At 43.8% G+C, this 15,027-nt stretch overlaps 1 protein-coding gene across 3 annotated transcripts in view; it reads left to right on the top strand.

The window, feature by feature from the left end:
* LOC106582101 (immunoglobulin superfamily member 3) overlaps positions 1-15,027 on the top strand; it is an 89,634-nt gene that overhangs the window by 47,870 nt on the left and 26,737 nt on the right. For all 3 annotated transcript variants that reach the window (XM_014164845.2, XM_014164846.2, XM_045704655.1), the window contains exons 4-5: positions 872-1,258; positions 6,441-6,848. In XM_014164845.2, coding sequence (XP_014020320.1) covers positions 872-1,258; positions 6,441-6,848 — 795 coding nt within the window. The remainder of the gene's footprint in view (positions 1-871; positions 1,259-6,440; positions 6,849-15,027) is intronic.

Genomic DNA, 15,027 nt, shown 5'->3' with positions numbered 1-15,027 from the left:
AATGAGATGCACAGAGCATACCGCCGCTCCTCATGTTGAAATGAATACTGTAAATTAAACGCTGGTGCCGCCGTGTGCGGAGTCCATCTATAATTGGGAGCCCAGTCAGAGGTGTATGCAGAGACGGCTACACTGATAATGTTTGCTCGGCCTCCTCTCCTCTCTCTTCTGTCAGGAAGAGCGAAGGAGACGAGCGGAGTGGCGAGGCTTTTTTCATCTGCTGTAGAGAATCTTAATTCGCTGTGTTTGTGTGTTGGAGGTGAAACCAAGGGGAGAGGAGGATGAGAGAGGAAAGGAGGAGGCTGAAGGAGCTGTGCTTCACTGTGGGCATAGCTGACCCCTTGTGTGACCCCCCCCCCCTCCCTCCCTCGGTCTCTTTCTCCCTTTCTTTCGACTCCTCTTTCTCTCGCTCTCTCTGCCCCCAATGTGACAGGCAGCAGACATTAAAGAATAGAATGTGGTAGTGTGATGCATTTTCATTTCATATGCTGGTATTTAAAGAAGGTCTCTATCCTGAGCAGCTAGTCATACTCTCATGCGTTATATGAGGATAAGGGAACATGTGATATGCAACAGCTAAATCAGAGTTGATGACTCCCTCCCTCTCTCCGTCTTTGGGAGAAACTGGCAGCTGAAACCATACTGATGCTAAATGTTAAAATAGGGGATGACAATTTTCTCTTATCCCTCTCCCCTTTCCTTCCCCCTCTCCTTCCATCCTCCCAGATCGGGACTTCAGCATCCTGGTGGAATTTAACATCCATCTCTTTTGATTAAGGACTGGAGTGTGAAGATGTGTTGACATGTGCTCTCTGGAGACAGGAGGAGTTAAACTCTGCTTTTTAACCAATTTTATCTCTCTCTCCCCCAGATCGGGACTTCTCTATCCAGGTGAGCACGGAGCGGCGGTCCTTCACGGCGGGCGAGCCGCTGGAGCTGCGCTGCACCATCGATGCCCAGAGCGTGCCCGAGCGCTTCTTCTCGGTGTCGTGGGTGTTCAGCAGCTCGTCGGTTGCCGTGATAGGGCCCAGCGCTGTGCCCGTCCTGGGACCCGACTATGTGGCGCGTGAGGCCGCCGGTCACATGACCGTGCGTAAGGAGAGCCCCGCCGTGCACCTGCTAAAGTTGCAGCGCCTCCGACCAGAGGATGCTGGGAAATACATCTGTAGGGTCACGGAGAGGGAGAAGACACCCACTGGGGACTTTATAGACCGGAGCAAGAGGTCACGCAACGTCCAGATCACTGTGCAGCCTATCAGTGAGTATCAACACGGCACGCTATTGGCCCCTTTGGTAGTAAAAGGCCTCTCATTGGCCCCTTGGTCAGTTAAACCAAGGGTTCCCAAACTTTTTCACTTGGGGGCCATCCTGCGCCCCTCCCTGCCCGCACCACATCTATTTCTATGGGCACAAGCACTGTTCATGACACAAACTGTTCACACCCCTCTTGTTAGTGGAGAGAACATTTAGCAGGTTTAAAGATTATTTCCTGCAATTCTACACAGTTTGTCATAGGGTGCAAAGAACATTTAGCAGTTTTAAAGCAAATTTCCTTGAAATTCTATACTTTTTGCCATGTCTAATGAGTATTCATGCGATATTTGATTAACAAAAAAATGACTATCTATGGGCAATTTTTTTTTGCAAACATGGGCTAGTAGATCTGGACATTTCTGACAAGTTATAAATATCTCTCTAAGGTATGTAATGACTAACATGACAAGAGGAACTGATGATGCACTACCCAATTTATAAATTGCAACTTGCATTATGCTATTACAACTTTCAAGAGTAAGTTTAAAGAATTGGGGGCCCCACGCCTCTTCACCCCACTGCCGACCCCTCGCGTCCTCCACGGGAGGCGCGTCCCTCAGTTTGGGAACCATTGAGTTAAACGACATCTGATTGGCACTTTGATAGTAGTATGCTTTTCTAATGATATACATTATGTATTCTCCCAGAGCGGAGGTCAGATACCTCTATTCCAGAGAACAATAGAGCCTCTATTGTGGACCGTGAGTCTCACTGAGAATAAAGCTGCTCTTTGTTCCACCATTATTTTCTATAGGGCTGAGAATTGCCTGGGACCTCACAATATGATATTATCATGAAACTTGGGTGCCGATATGTATTGTGATTCTCGCGATTCGATACTGGGATTTTATTACGATTTTCTGTTCGAAAGATATTGCTCACTATACACTGAGTATACCAAACATTAGGAATTCCTTCCTAATATTGAGTGCCCCCCCCCCTTTGCACTCAGAACTGACTCAATTCGTCGGGGCATGGACTCTGCAAGGTGTCGAAAGCGTTCCACAGGGATGCTGGCCCATGTTGACCCCAATGCTTCCAACAGTTGTGTCAAGTTGGCTGGATGTCCTTTGGGTGGTGGGCCATTCTTGAAACGCATGGGAAACTGGTTGAGTGTGAAAAACCCAGCAGCGTTGCAGTTCTTGGCACAAACTGGTGCACCTGGCACCTACAGTTGAAGTCGGAAGTTTACATACAACTTAGCCAAATACATTTAAACTCAGTTTTTCACAATTCTTGACATTTAATCCTAGTAAAAATTCCCTGTCTTTGGTCAGTTAGGATCACCACTTTATTTTAAGAATGTGAAATGTCAGAATAGTAGTAGAGAGATTTATTTAAGCTTTTATTTCTTTCATCACATTCCCAGTGTGTCAGAAGTTTATACACTCAAATAGTATTTGGTAGCATTGTCTTTTAAATGGTTTAACTTGGGTCAAATGTTTCAGGAAAGCCTTCCACAAGCTTCCCACAATAAGTTGGGTGAATTTTGGCCCATTCCTCCTGACAGAGCTGGTGTAACTGAGTCAGGTTTGTAAGCCTCCTTGCTCACACACGCTTTTTCAGTTCCGCCCACAAAGTTTCTGTAAGATTGAGGTCAGAGCTTTGTGATGGCCACCCTAATATCTTGACTTTGTTGTCCTTAAGCCATTTTGCCACAACTTTGGAAGTATGCTTGGGGTCATTGTCCATTTGGAAGACCCATTTGAAACCAAGCTTTAACTTCCTGACTGATGTCTTGAGATGTTGCTTCAATATATCCACATAATTTTCCATCCTCATGAAACCATCTATTTTGTGAAGTGCACCCCTCCCTCCTGCAGGAAAACACCCCCACAACATGATGCTGCCACCCCCGTGCTTCACGGTTGGGATGGTGTCTTCTTCCTTGCTGAGCGGCCTTTCAGGTTATGTCGATATAGGACTCGTTTTACTGTGGATATAGATCCTTTTGTACCTGTTTCCTCCAGCATCTTCACAAGGTCCTTTGCTGTTGTTCTGGGATTGATTTGCACTTGTCACACCAAAGTACGTTAATCTCTAGGAGACAGAACGAGTCTCCTTCCTGAGTGGTATGATGGCTGATTGGTCCCATGGTGTTTATACTTGCGTACTATTGTTTGTACAGATGAACGTGGTACCTTCAGGCATTTGGAAATTGCTCCCAAGGATGAACCAGACTTGTGGAGGTCTACATTTTTTTTCTGAGGTTTTGGCTGATTTCTTTAGATTTTTCCCATGATGTCAAGCAAAGAGGCACTGAGTTTGAAGGTAGGCCCTGAAATACATCCACAGGTACACATCCAATTGACTCAAACGATGTCAATTAGCCTATCAGAAGCTTCTAAAGCCATGACATCATTTTCTGGAATTTTCCAAGCTGTTTAAAGGCACAGTGAACTTAGTGTATGCAAACTTCTGACCCACTGGAATTGTGATGCAGTGAAATAATCTGTCTGTAAACAATTGTTGGAAAAATTACTTGTGTCATGCACAAAGTAGATGTCCTAACCGACTTGCCAAAACTATAGTTTCTTAACAAGAAGTTTGTGGAATGGTTGAAAAAATAGTTTTAATGACTCCAACCTAAGTGTATGTAAACTTCTGACTTCAACTGTACTACCATACCCCGTTCAAAGGCACTTACATTTTGTCTTGCCCATTTGCCCTCTGAATGGCATACATACACAATCCATGTCTCAATTGTTTCAAGGCTATAGAACAAGCTATGGAAGGACAAATACTGGAGTTTGAGTGCAGGTACAGATGACTAGCGGTAGCTAACACTACCTAGCAATTCAAATATTATTCGTACTTGGAGTCAAAGTATCAATATAATATTGTCCATAATAATATTGTGATATGTAACTGTATCAACTTTCCCCCCATCACTCATTTTCTGTCTGAGTGGATCGCTAAATATTGGTAATGCAGTATTATGGTCCTTCTCATTTCCTCAGCTCAGAGCTGCTAGGTTGGATAATGGAGAGAGTTTCAGAGGAGGATGCAGGAGGCTGAGCTAACAGCCGTGAAATGAGAGTGTGAAGAAGGAGAGAGGAAGGAATGGGGCCTAGCTCTCCAGGGCCCACTAAGGGATCCCTGGGCTAAATTAATGTGTTCTGCTGGAGCTGAGTGACTCAGCTGGGCTTTCAGAGTGTTGGCCGCTAGGGGCGTGCTGGAACACTGGGAGGCGATATGAAGCCTAATCTAGCTAATACAACCCTCCCAAAACCTCCAGTGCCCAATGTTCTCATCCTCTCTCTTTCTATCCTGATGAATCCTCTGTCTAGTAGTTCAGTGCCGCCCCCCCCCCCAGTCTGCAGCTCTATAGCCTCTCTATCCCTCACTCTCTCTTTCTAAGGGCTGGTGTTGAATGCTAAAGCCTGCTGTTACCAGCATAAAAACACAATAACAACCCACCCCAACTCACCCTAAATATGCCATCATCCACCACCTGCACCCAACCATCCTGACCTTACCCAAGCACCCCCCACTTCACTCCACTCCCACCCAAACTGTCCCAAAACAAAGCCTCCCTGGCCCCCACATGGCCCCAGTAATCCCCAGGGATTCTCCCTAATGGGACCTTTTGTTTCCCTAACAAATAGATTTAATGTTCTATAAAAGCATTGTATGTTTAATAACCATGGTTACAGCAGGGAGGGGGAGGTCTTAATGGAGAGTGGGTAGAAGGGTATGGGGTCAGGTTGACTCCCCCAACTCACCCGCCTCTAGTTACCATCCCTTGTATCTGGACCCATTAACAGCGGTGATGGGGTAGAATGGGTTAGAGAGGGTTGAGAGCAGGAGGACGGGAAGACAGAGGTATAAACAGTGCTGACAAATCAGTCCTGATGAATGAGTTTACCTTGGGCAGGGGAGAGGGGTAAACGCGCTGCTATGAATTACAAACACAGAGAAAATGGAAAGAGGGAGTGAGAGAGAGACACAGAAAAGGAAGGGACTGAGAGAGAGAGAGAATGGAGTAAAGAGAAAGAGGGATAGAAACACACAGAGGAGAGAGAGAGACCCATGAACAGAAAGGAAGATGGTGGGAGAGAATGAACAAGTGCGAGACAGGGAGAGAATTGAAAGAGGAGCAAGACAAAAACAGGCGGGTTTGAAGAGGAGAGAAGCTGCCCTCTGCCTGCCTAACCATCTGTGATGTTCATACAAATCCACATTGACACTAAGAGCCGAGCGACAGAGACAATGTATAATGTATTTAACATGGGGAAAAGCTGGGTGAAATTAAAAGATGGAGAAGAAGAGAAAGGGATGGAGGCCTTCCATTTGTTCATGTAAGTGTGGAAAGGCTGCTTCATTCTGTATTCTCCCAGGGCTGTAGCTTGGTAGGAGGGGTGGTTAGCACCCAGTCAACCCCTCATCCTCTGACGGCAGAGAGAACGAGATGGAGGGAATGAGAAAGAGAGAAAGAGAGCAGGAAAGAAGCCCTCCCTGTAGACTCAGATCACCCGAGGGTTAAGGGGGGTGTTGGGGCCGGGCAGCGCTCTGCAGTGTGTGAAAGGCGCTGAAGTGATGCGAGAAGGAGAGAGAGGGTATGTTTTAAAGCACAGGGGACAGGCAGCTAAAGACTTTTATCCTTCTGCACTTTCTTCTGAGGAGGAATCCATCAGACGCTGGGCCGTGTGATCTCAGGCCCGGCCCCTAAGCCCTGGGTGGACCGGGGTATCAGCTGCATTGCATTAGGTGTCAGAAGTGGGATCTGCAAACCACAATGCATCAGTCCACTGGGGTCTGTGTGTCTCTCTGACAGTTCCTCTCTCTCTCTTTCTCAGCTGCCCCAAGTTCAGAGTCGAGTGATCATCTCCACAGATACAGGCTGCTGTGACATAAATACAGTACATGCATAGGCTAGTCAGTAGTATACTCCAGTCACTGGTAGACACCATACTGCCCGTGGTTCTTTTTGTCCTCTGAATTGTTTTACATGTGAAGCCTGGTTCTAGTGTTTCATTATTTAAATGTAAAACCCTGTCAAAATGTCATTGGAGAGGTGTTGGTCCATTTTGACTTATTTTGTATATGTTCTGTCACTCCTTCTACCTCAACCCTCCCTCTCTGAATTCTCTCTCTCCCTCCCCACTCTTCTCTCCCTCCACCAGAGAGTAACGTCACAGTGTCTTTGTCCAGTAACTCGTCAGAGGTCCAGGAGGGGGACGTGGTCCAGCTGACCTGTTCCATCCACTCCACCACGGGTCCTCTGTCTGTGGCCTGGCAGTGGAGTGAGAAGCAGGGCTCCACCTCTCCCCATGACCTGGTCTCTGTAGACCGCGACGGGACCGTCCGACCAGGCCCTGGGTACCGTGAGCGATCCAGCTACGGGGAGATCCGAGTAGAGAGGGTACGGGAGGACATTTATACCCTGTCCCTATACAACGCCCTGCCTGGAGATGGGGGGCTGTACCGGTGCACGGCCACAGAATGGGTGGAAGCCGGGACTGAGCCAGAGCAGAGCTGGGAGATAATAGGAGAGAAATCAGCCACCAAGACCATCACTGTTAAGACCGTGGGTGAGTGTGTGTAGCAGGGACTCATGACTCAGGAAGACATATATATATATATATATATAGATATATAGATATATAGATATATAGATATATAGATATATAGATATATAGATATATAGATATATATATATATAGATATATATATATATATATATAGATATAGATATATATAGATACACACACACACACACACACGGAACCCTGACACACACACATATATATATATAAAGGGAAAGGGGATACCTAGTCAGTTGTACAACTGTGTCTTCTGCATTTAACCCAACCCCTCTGAATCAGAGAGGTGCGGGGAGCTGCCTTGATCCACATCCACGTCACCGGCGCCCGGGGAACAGTGGGTTAAATACCTTGCTCAGGGTCAGAACGACAGATTTTTACCTTGTCAGCTCGCACACACATACAGTATACACATCAAGGTCATCTCTGTCTAGACAAGTTGTTAGCTTAAGCAACAGGCGAACACACACACATACACACATATTAAGGTCATCGCTGGCATTTCTTTAGCTTTTCTCTAGAGTGAGCACCCAAATACACACACACGTCCAGTCCTTCCGGGCCTAGACAGTTGGTAAGCGTGTGCAGGGGGATGTCAGGAGCACAAAGAGGGCAGTCATTTTCCTACCTGTTGTAAGAGATTGTGATGAATGGCTCACTGAGAGGCTGGAAAATAAAGCATGCTTTATTCATGCTGAGCCAAGGGATGTGTGTCACTATAACACACACACACACACACACACACACCATTCTGACTTCAGATATAGTTTTTCTTTTTCATGATATTATGGACACAACACACACGATCTTGACTTGAGACACACTCGCACTACTTGCGTACACGCAGATTATCTAGAATTATTAAAATGGAAATGTGTTTAGCAGTGGGCAGGCTTTCCTCTGTCAGTGAGTTAAGCTGAACATCACTGGTACAGACTGACTGAGAGAAGCAGTGGAGCGGTGCACTGACTGAGGCACTGGGGGAACCAAGGGCACAGTCGCGCGCACACACACACACACACAGACACAGACACACAGACACAGAAGGGATTAGCCCCTGCAGCAGAGTATTGTGGTGCTGTGGAGGGAGAGAAAATATGTCTGTTTTTTAATTGGCCAGTTGTTGTGTTTTAGCAAAAACGGATGAATTACAGGTAACTGACAAAATAAAGGAAACACCAACATAAAATGCCTTTATAGGGCATTGGGCCACCATGAGCCAGAACGGCTTCATTGCACCTTGGCATAGATTCTACAAGCATCTGGAACTATATTAGAGGGATGTGACACCATTTTTCCATGAGATATTACATAATTTGGTGTTTTGTTGATGGGTTGAGATCTGGTGACTGAGACACACACTCTAAGCTCCTTTGAGACCCCTATTTCAAAGTCACTGAGATCTCTTCTAGCCATGGTAGCCAAAATAATGGGCAACTGGGCATTTTTATACATGACCCTAAGCTTGATGTGATGTTAATGACTTAGTTAACCCAGGAACCACACCTGTGTGGAAGCACCAGCTTTCAATATACTTTGTATCCCTCATTTACTCAAGTGTTTCCATTATTTTGTCAGTTACCTGTATGTAGATGTTAATTTTGTTATTGTTCCTACACGTTTTATATTATTTGTGTGTACAGTATGCCTGTCTCTGTGTATACAGTATGTGTGTCAGTTTCCCTGTGTGTGTCTGTATCACATGTTTGTGCCTCTGCGCGCATCCTTGTGTCTTCAAGATGTGTAGCATCTGCTTGCCTCAGTCTCTACTGAAGTCTCCTCTGAAGAGCAGTGACAGTCAGCCAAGGTATAAATAGGCCTGCGCTCTTTTCCTCTGTTCATCCTCTCCTCTATTCTCTCTCTTCTCCTTTAATCAGTTTCTCCTTCTATTCTTCCATTCCCCTTTTTCACAATGCGTCTTTTTCCAAGTTGGCTGTCTGGCCCTTGGGGATTAGTGATAGTGTCCTCTGGGCTTTGACAGAGAGGTGATGCGTTGCCATGGTGACAGTGTTCATTAGGGGATCCTGGTAGCAGATTGGCTGAAGAGCGCCCAGGAGTGATTGGGTTGGCAGGTCTGTGATGATGACAAGCCCAGGTTCTTAGACCTAACAAACACACATACACACATGATAGGCATACACTTACAATCGACTCACAACGACGTATACATAGGAAAGGGAATATTAAGGTAATATAATAGGAAAGGAATTATCAGTATGAACTTGCCTCTCCCATCACAGAGGCCGACAGTGATGGAGATGGATGGAAGAAGACCGAGGGAGGGAGGGAAGGGCTGAACGAGAGATGGAAGGAGAGCGAGAAAGGAGAGTTATTGTGTAATGTAGAATTATGGACTGTGGCTGCTGTCCCAGCAGTAGCCAACTGTCTGGACATAAAACCATCGATTACACACTCTGAAGGACACTATGGACAACTCACTGCCAGGAGAGAGAGAGGAGAGAGGGAGCAAGGGAGGAAGGAGAGATGACAAGTGAATATTGGAGAAATCTACACAGTCTCATAGACATGAATTATCGGATCTTGTAAAAATCAGAAAGAGGTCTCACTCCCTCACCGCTTCTCTCTCTCTCTCTCTCTCTCTCTGAAATAGATGTATATGAGGGCAGAAGATACTGAAATGGGTTGATATCAGTAAGAATCGCAGACTAGAATGGAAGATGTTACGGAGGGATATCTGCGTGAACTGTGGAGTGAAGTATACTGTACCAGAGAATCTCCCCTCCTCTTTCTCAACTCACTAAGTGGTGTAGTGTAGGTCTATGTTGGCCCTATTATCTGGACCAGGGTGACTTATCTTAATGAGGAAGGTTTGGATTGGCTAGAGAAAGAAGCAGGTCGAGTATCAGCTCTTGGAGCAAATCTCTCCCTGGAGCCTTCTTTGGTGTTGCATCACCATTAGTTTTGAACTCTGCAATCACACACCGTTACAAACACACAGCATGCGCACACACACACACACACACACTTCGATGAGACACGCATACATTCACTGCCGCCCGGCAGTCATGATATATTGATCTGTGCGCCATTGGCACAGGGCTCTAGAACTAAGCCCCGGTGCACCCTGGGTAAATGGGTGCTAATCTCAGCAGGAGAGTCCTCCCCCGTTCAACCACCGGTGACCATTAACCCTATTAGTGTTGCATGGTATACAGACTCTTCACTACTTTTTCGATACTAGAACATGAAATGCGTCTCACGTCATCTACTGAGAGAGGATCAAGTCTGTCTATTAGCGCAGCCCATGTCTCCTTATAGTGTGAGAGCACCATTTCCTGCTCCGGATCCACTTACTGGTGGCCAGCTCTAGCCTGTCCTGAGGAACCACTACACTCCCTGGGAGTCTGGGCTGTATCACCACTTCTGCTGCACAAGCAGTTGGCAAGATGATCTTTGCTCGAGTCTCGAACTGACCATGTGTGTGAATGACATCATGGGGCTTAAAGAGACACTTTTATAAAATAAGAGATTGCTTTCTTCTATACAAATGTTGTTGATCAATAAAATAAAATAAGTCCCAACAATAAAATAAGTCCCAAATGGAAGGGAAATGGATTGTTTTTCATTTGTAGCCCAATGAAATCAGGTCAATAACTCAATGCATGCAGTGTGTCCTGTTGAATATGCATTCACCTGTATTGTGAATAGACCTAGGCTACATCTTGATTTACCATTCAAATTAATGATTACTATTATGTTGTTATGTAGTAAGATGGGTAAACTAAGTCAAATTGATTGTATAATTGATTAATTAAAGCATACATTCAACAACTGCCTCACCTAAAGCCCATTATTGTGGGAAGCTGCTATAGACCAAGTGCTAACAGTCAGTATCTGGATAATGTGTGTGAAATGCTTGATAATGTATGTGATACTAACAGAGAAGTATATTTTCTGGGTGATTTAAATATTGGCTGGCTATTATCATTCTGCCCACTCAGGAAAATACTTCAAACTGTAACCAGTGCCTGCAACCTGGATCAGGTTGTCAGTCAACCTACCAGGGTAGTTACAAACAGCACAGGAATTAAATCATCAACATGTATTGATCACATTTATACTAACGCTGCAGATATTTGCTTTAAAGCAGTATCCAAATCCATAGGATGTAGTGATCACAATATAATAGCCATATCTAGGAAAACCAAAGTTCCAAAGGCTGGGCCTAATATAGTGTATAAGAGGTCATACAATAAGTTTTGTAGTGATTCATATGTTAATGATGTAAAGAATATTTGCTGGTCTGTGGTGTGTAATGAGGAGCAACCAGACGCTGTTTTACTAACAAGTACGTACCCATTAAGAAAATTACTGTAAAAACTGTTAAATCCCCTTGGATTGATGAGGAATTGAAAAATTGTATGATTGAGAGGGATGAGCCAAAAGGTATGGCAATTAAGTCTGGCAGCCCAACTGATTGGCAAACGTACTGCAAGTTAACCTCTATGGGCTAGGTGGGACGCTTGCGTCCCACCTACTCAACAGCCAGTGTAATCCCGTGGCGCGATATTCAAATACCTCAAAAATGCAAAAACTTAAATTTTTCAAACATATGACTATTTTACACCATTTTAAAGACAAGACTCTCGTTAATCTAACCACACTGTCCGATTTCAAAAAGGCTTTACAACGAAAGCAAAACATTAGATTATGTCAGCAGAGTACCCAGCCAGAAATAATCAGACACCCATTTTTCAAGCTAGCATATAATGTCACATAAACCCAAACCACAGCTAAATGCAGCACTAACCTTTGATGATCTTCATCAGATGACAACCCTAGGACATTATGTTATACAATACATGCATGTTTTGTTCAATCAAGTTCATATTTATATCAAAAACCAGCTTTTTACATTAGCATGTGACTAGCATGTGACTAGCATTCCCACCGAACACTGCCGGTGAATTTACTAAATTACTCACGATAAACGTTCACAAAAAACATAACAATTATTTTAAGAATTATAGATACAGAACTCCTCTATGCACTCTATGTCCGATTTTAAAATAGCTTTTCGGTGAAAGCACATTTTGCAATATTCTCAGTAGATAGCCCGGCATCACAGGGCTAGCTATTTAGACACCCAGCAAGTTTAGCACTCACCAAAGTCAGATTTACTATAAGAAAAATGTTATTACCTTTGCTGTTCTTCGTCAGAATGCACTCCCAGGACTTCTACTTCAATAACAAATGTTGGTTTGGTCCCAAATAATCCATTGTTATATCCAAATAGCGGCGTTTTGTTCGTGCGTTCAAGACACTATCCGAAATTGTAAATAAGGGTGACGAGCATGGCGCATTTCGTGACCAAAAAAATCGAAATATTCCATTACCGTACTTCGAAGCATGTCAACCGCTGTTTAAAATCAATTTTTATGCCATTTTTCTCGTAAAAAAGCGATAATATTCCGACCGGGAAATCGTTTTTTATTACAAAGAGAGTGAAAGTAAAAGCATGCTATCCCCTCATGCACGAGCCTCAGTCTAATGGCCCTCTGATAGAGCACTTGCCAAACGCGCTAATGTGTTTCAGCCTGGGGATGGAATTACATCGTTCAGCTTTTTCCCGCCTTCTGAGAGCCCATGGGAGCCGTAGGAAGTGTCACGTCATGCCAGAGATCCCCTGTATTTGTTAGAGATGATCAAGGAGGGCAAGAAATTGTCACAGGCCACTTCCTGTAAGGAATCTTCTCAGGTTTTGGCCTGCCAAATGAGTTCTGTAATACTCACAGACACCATTCAAACAGTTTTAGAAACTTTAGGGTGTTTTCTATCCAAAGCCAATAATTCTATGCATATTCTAGTTACTGGGCAGGAGTAGTAACCAGATTAAATCGGGTACGTTTTTTATCCGGCCGTGCAAATACTGCCCCCTAGCCCCAACAGGTTAAGAAATCATGTGACTTAACTAAATAAAAATAAACTTCACTATGAAACAAAGATAAATTATATAAAGAATGATCGTAAAAAGCTTTGGGGCACCTTAAATGAAAGTTTGGGGAAAAAAGTCAACTCGGCTCCTTCATTTACTGAATCAGATGGCTCATTCATCACAAAGCCCACTGATATTGCAAACTACTTTAATAACTTTTTCATTGGCAAGATAAGCAAACTTAGGGATGACATGCCAGCAACAAATGCTGACACTACACATCCAAGTATATCGGAGCAAATTATGAAAGACAAGAATTGTACTTTTGAATTCCGTAAAGTCAATGTGGAAGAGGTGAAAAAATAGTCTCAACAATGACAAGCCACCAGGGTCTGACAATCTAGATGGAAAATTACTGACGATAATAGCAGACGATATTGCCACTCCTATTTGCCACATCTTCAATTTAAGCCTAATAGAGAGCGTGTGCCCTCAGGCCTGGAAGGAAGCAAAGTCATTCTGCTACCCAAGAATATTAAAGCCCCCTTTACTGGCTCAAATAGCCAACCAATCAGCCTGTTACCAACCCCTTAGAAAACTTCTGGGAAAAAATGTGTGATGAGATACAATGCTATTTTACAGTAAACAAATTGACAACAGAATTTCAGCATGCTTATAGGGAAGGACACTCAACAAGCAAAGCACTTACACAAATGACTGATGATTGGCTGAGAGAAATTGATGATAACATGAGTGTGGGGGCTGTCTTGTTAGACTTCAGTGCAACTTTTGACATTATCGATCATAGTCTGCTGCTGGAAAAAACAATGTGTTATGGCTTTACGCCACCTGCTATATTGTGGATAAAGAGTTACTTGTCTAACAGAACACGGAGGGTGTTCTTTAATGGAAGCCTATCAAATATAATCCAGTTAGAATCAGGAATTCCCCAGGGTAGCTGTTTAGGCCCCTTGCTTTTTTCAATTTTTACTAACGACATGCCACTGACTTTGAGTAAAGCCAGAGTTTATATGTATGCGGATGACTCAACACTATAAACGTCAGCTACTACAGCGACTGAAATGACGGCAACACTCGAGCTGCAGTTAGTTTCAGAGTGGGTGGCAAGGAATAAGTTAGCCCTAAATATTTCTAAAACTAAAAGCATTGTATTTGGAACAAAACACTCACTAAACACTAAACCCTAAACCTCAACTAAATCTTGTGGAAATTGAGCAAGTTGAGATGACTAAACAGCTTGGAGTAACTAGATTGTAAACTGTCATGGTCAAAACATATTGATGCAGTAGTAGCTAAGATGGGGAGATGTCTGTCTATAATAAAGCGATGCTCTGCCTTAACAACACTATCAACAAGGCAGGTCCTACAGGCCCTAGTTTTGTCGCACCTTGACTATTGTTCAGTTGTATGGTCAGGTGCCACAAAAAAGGACTTAGGAAAATTGCAATTGGCTCAGAACAGGGCAGCACGGCTGGCCCTTGGATGTACACAAAGAGATCATATTAATAATATTAATGTCAATCTCTCCTGGCTGAAAGTGGAGGAGAGATTGACTTCATCACTACTTTTATTTATGAGAGGTATTGACAAGTTGAATGCACCCAGCTGTCTGTCTAAACTACTGGCACACAGCTCAGACACCCATGCATACCCCACAAGCCACAAGAGGGCTCTTCACAGTCCACAAGTCCAGAACAGACTATGGGAGGCACACAGTACTACATAGAGCCATGACTACATGGAACTCTATTCCACATCAAGTAACTGATGCAAGCAGTAAAATGTACATTTAAAAACAGATTAAAAAAACACCTTATGGAATAGCGGGGACTGTGAAGCAACACAAACATTTGCACAGACACATGCATGCATACACACACACATACAATAACATACGCACTATAAAGTTGAAGTCAGAAGTTTACATACACTTAGGTTGGAGTCATTAAAACTCGTTTTTCAACTACTCCACAAATTTCTTGTTAACAACTACAGTTTTGGTAAGACGGTTTGGACATCTACTTCGTGCATGACACAAGTCATTTTTCCAACAATTGTTTACAGACAGATTATTTCACTTATAATTCACTGTATCAATTCCAGTGGGTCAGAAGTTTACATGCACTAAGTTGAGTGTGCCGTTAAACAGCTTGGAAAATTCCAGAAAATGTCATGGCTTTAGAAGCTTCTGATAGGCTAATTGACATCATTTGAGTAAATTGGAGGTGTACCTGTGGATATATTTCAAGG

Source organism: Salmo salar, chromosome ssa21 (genome assembly GCF_905237065.1).
Source record: "Salmo salar chromosome ssa21, Ssal_v3.1, whole genome shotgun sequence".
In the NCBI taxonomy this organism is placed as follows: Eukaryota; Metazoa; Chordata; class Actinopteri; order Salmoniformes; family Salmonidae; genus Salmo; species Salmo salar.
Note: the sequence above shows the minus strand (reverse complement) of the source record. Positions and strands in the feature narration are given on the sequence as shown.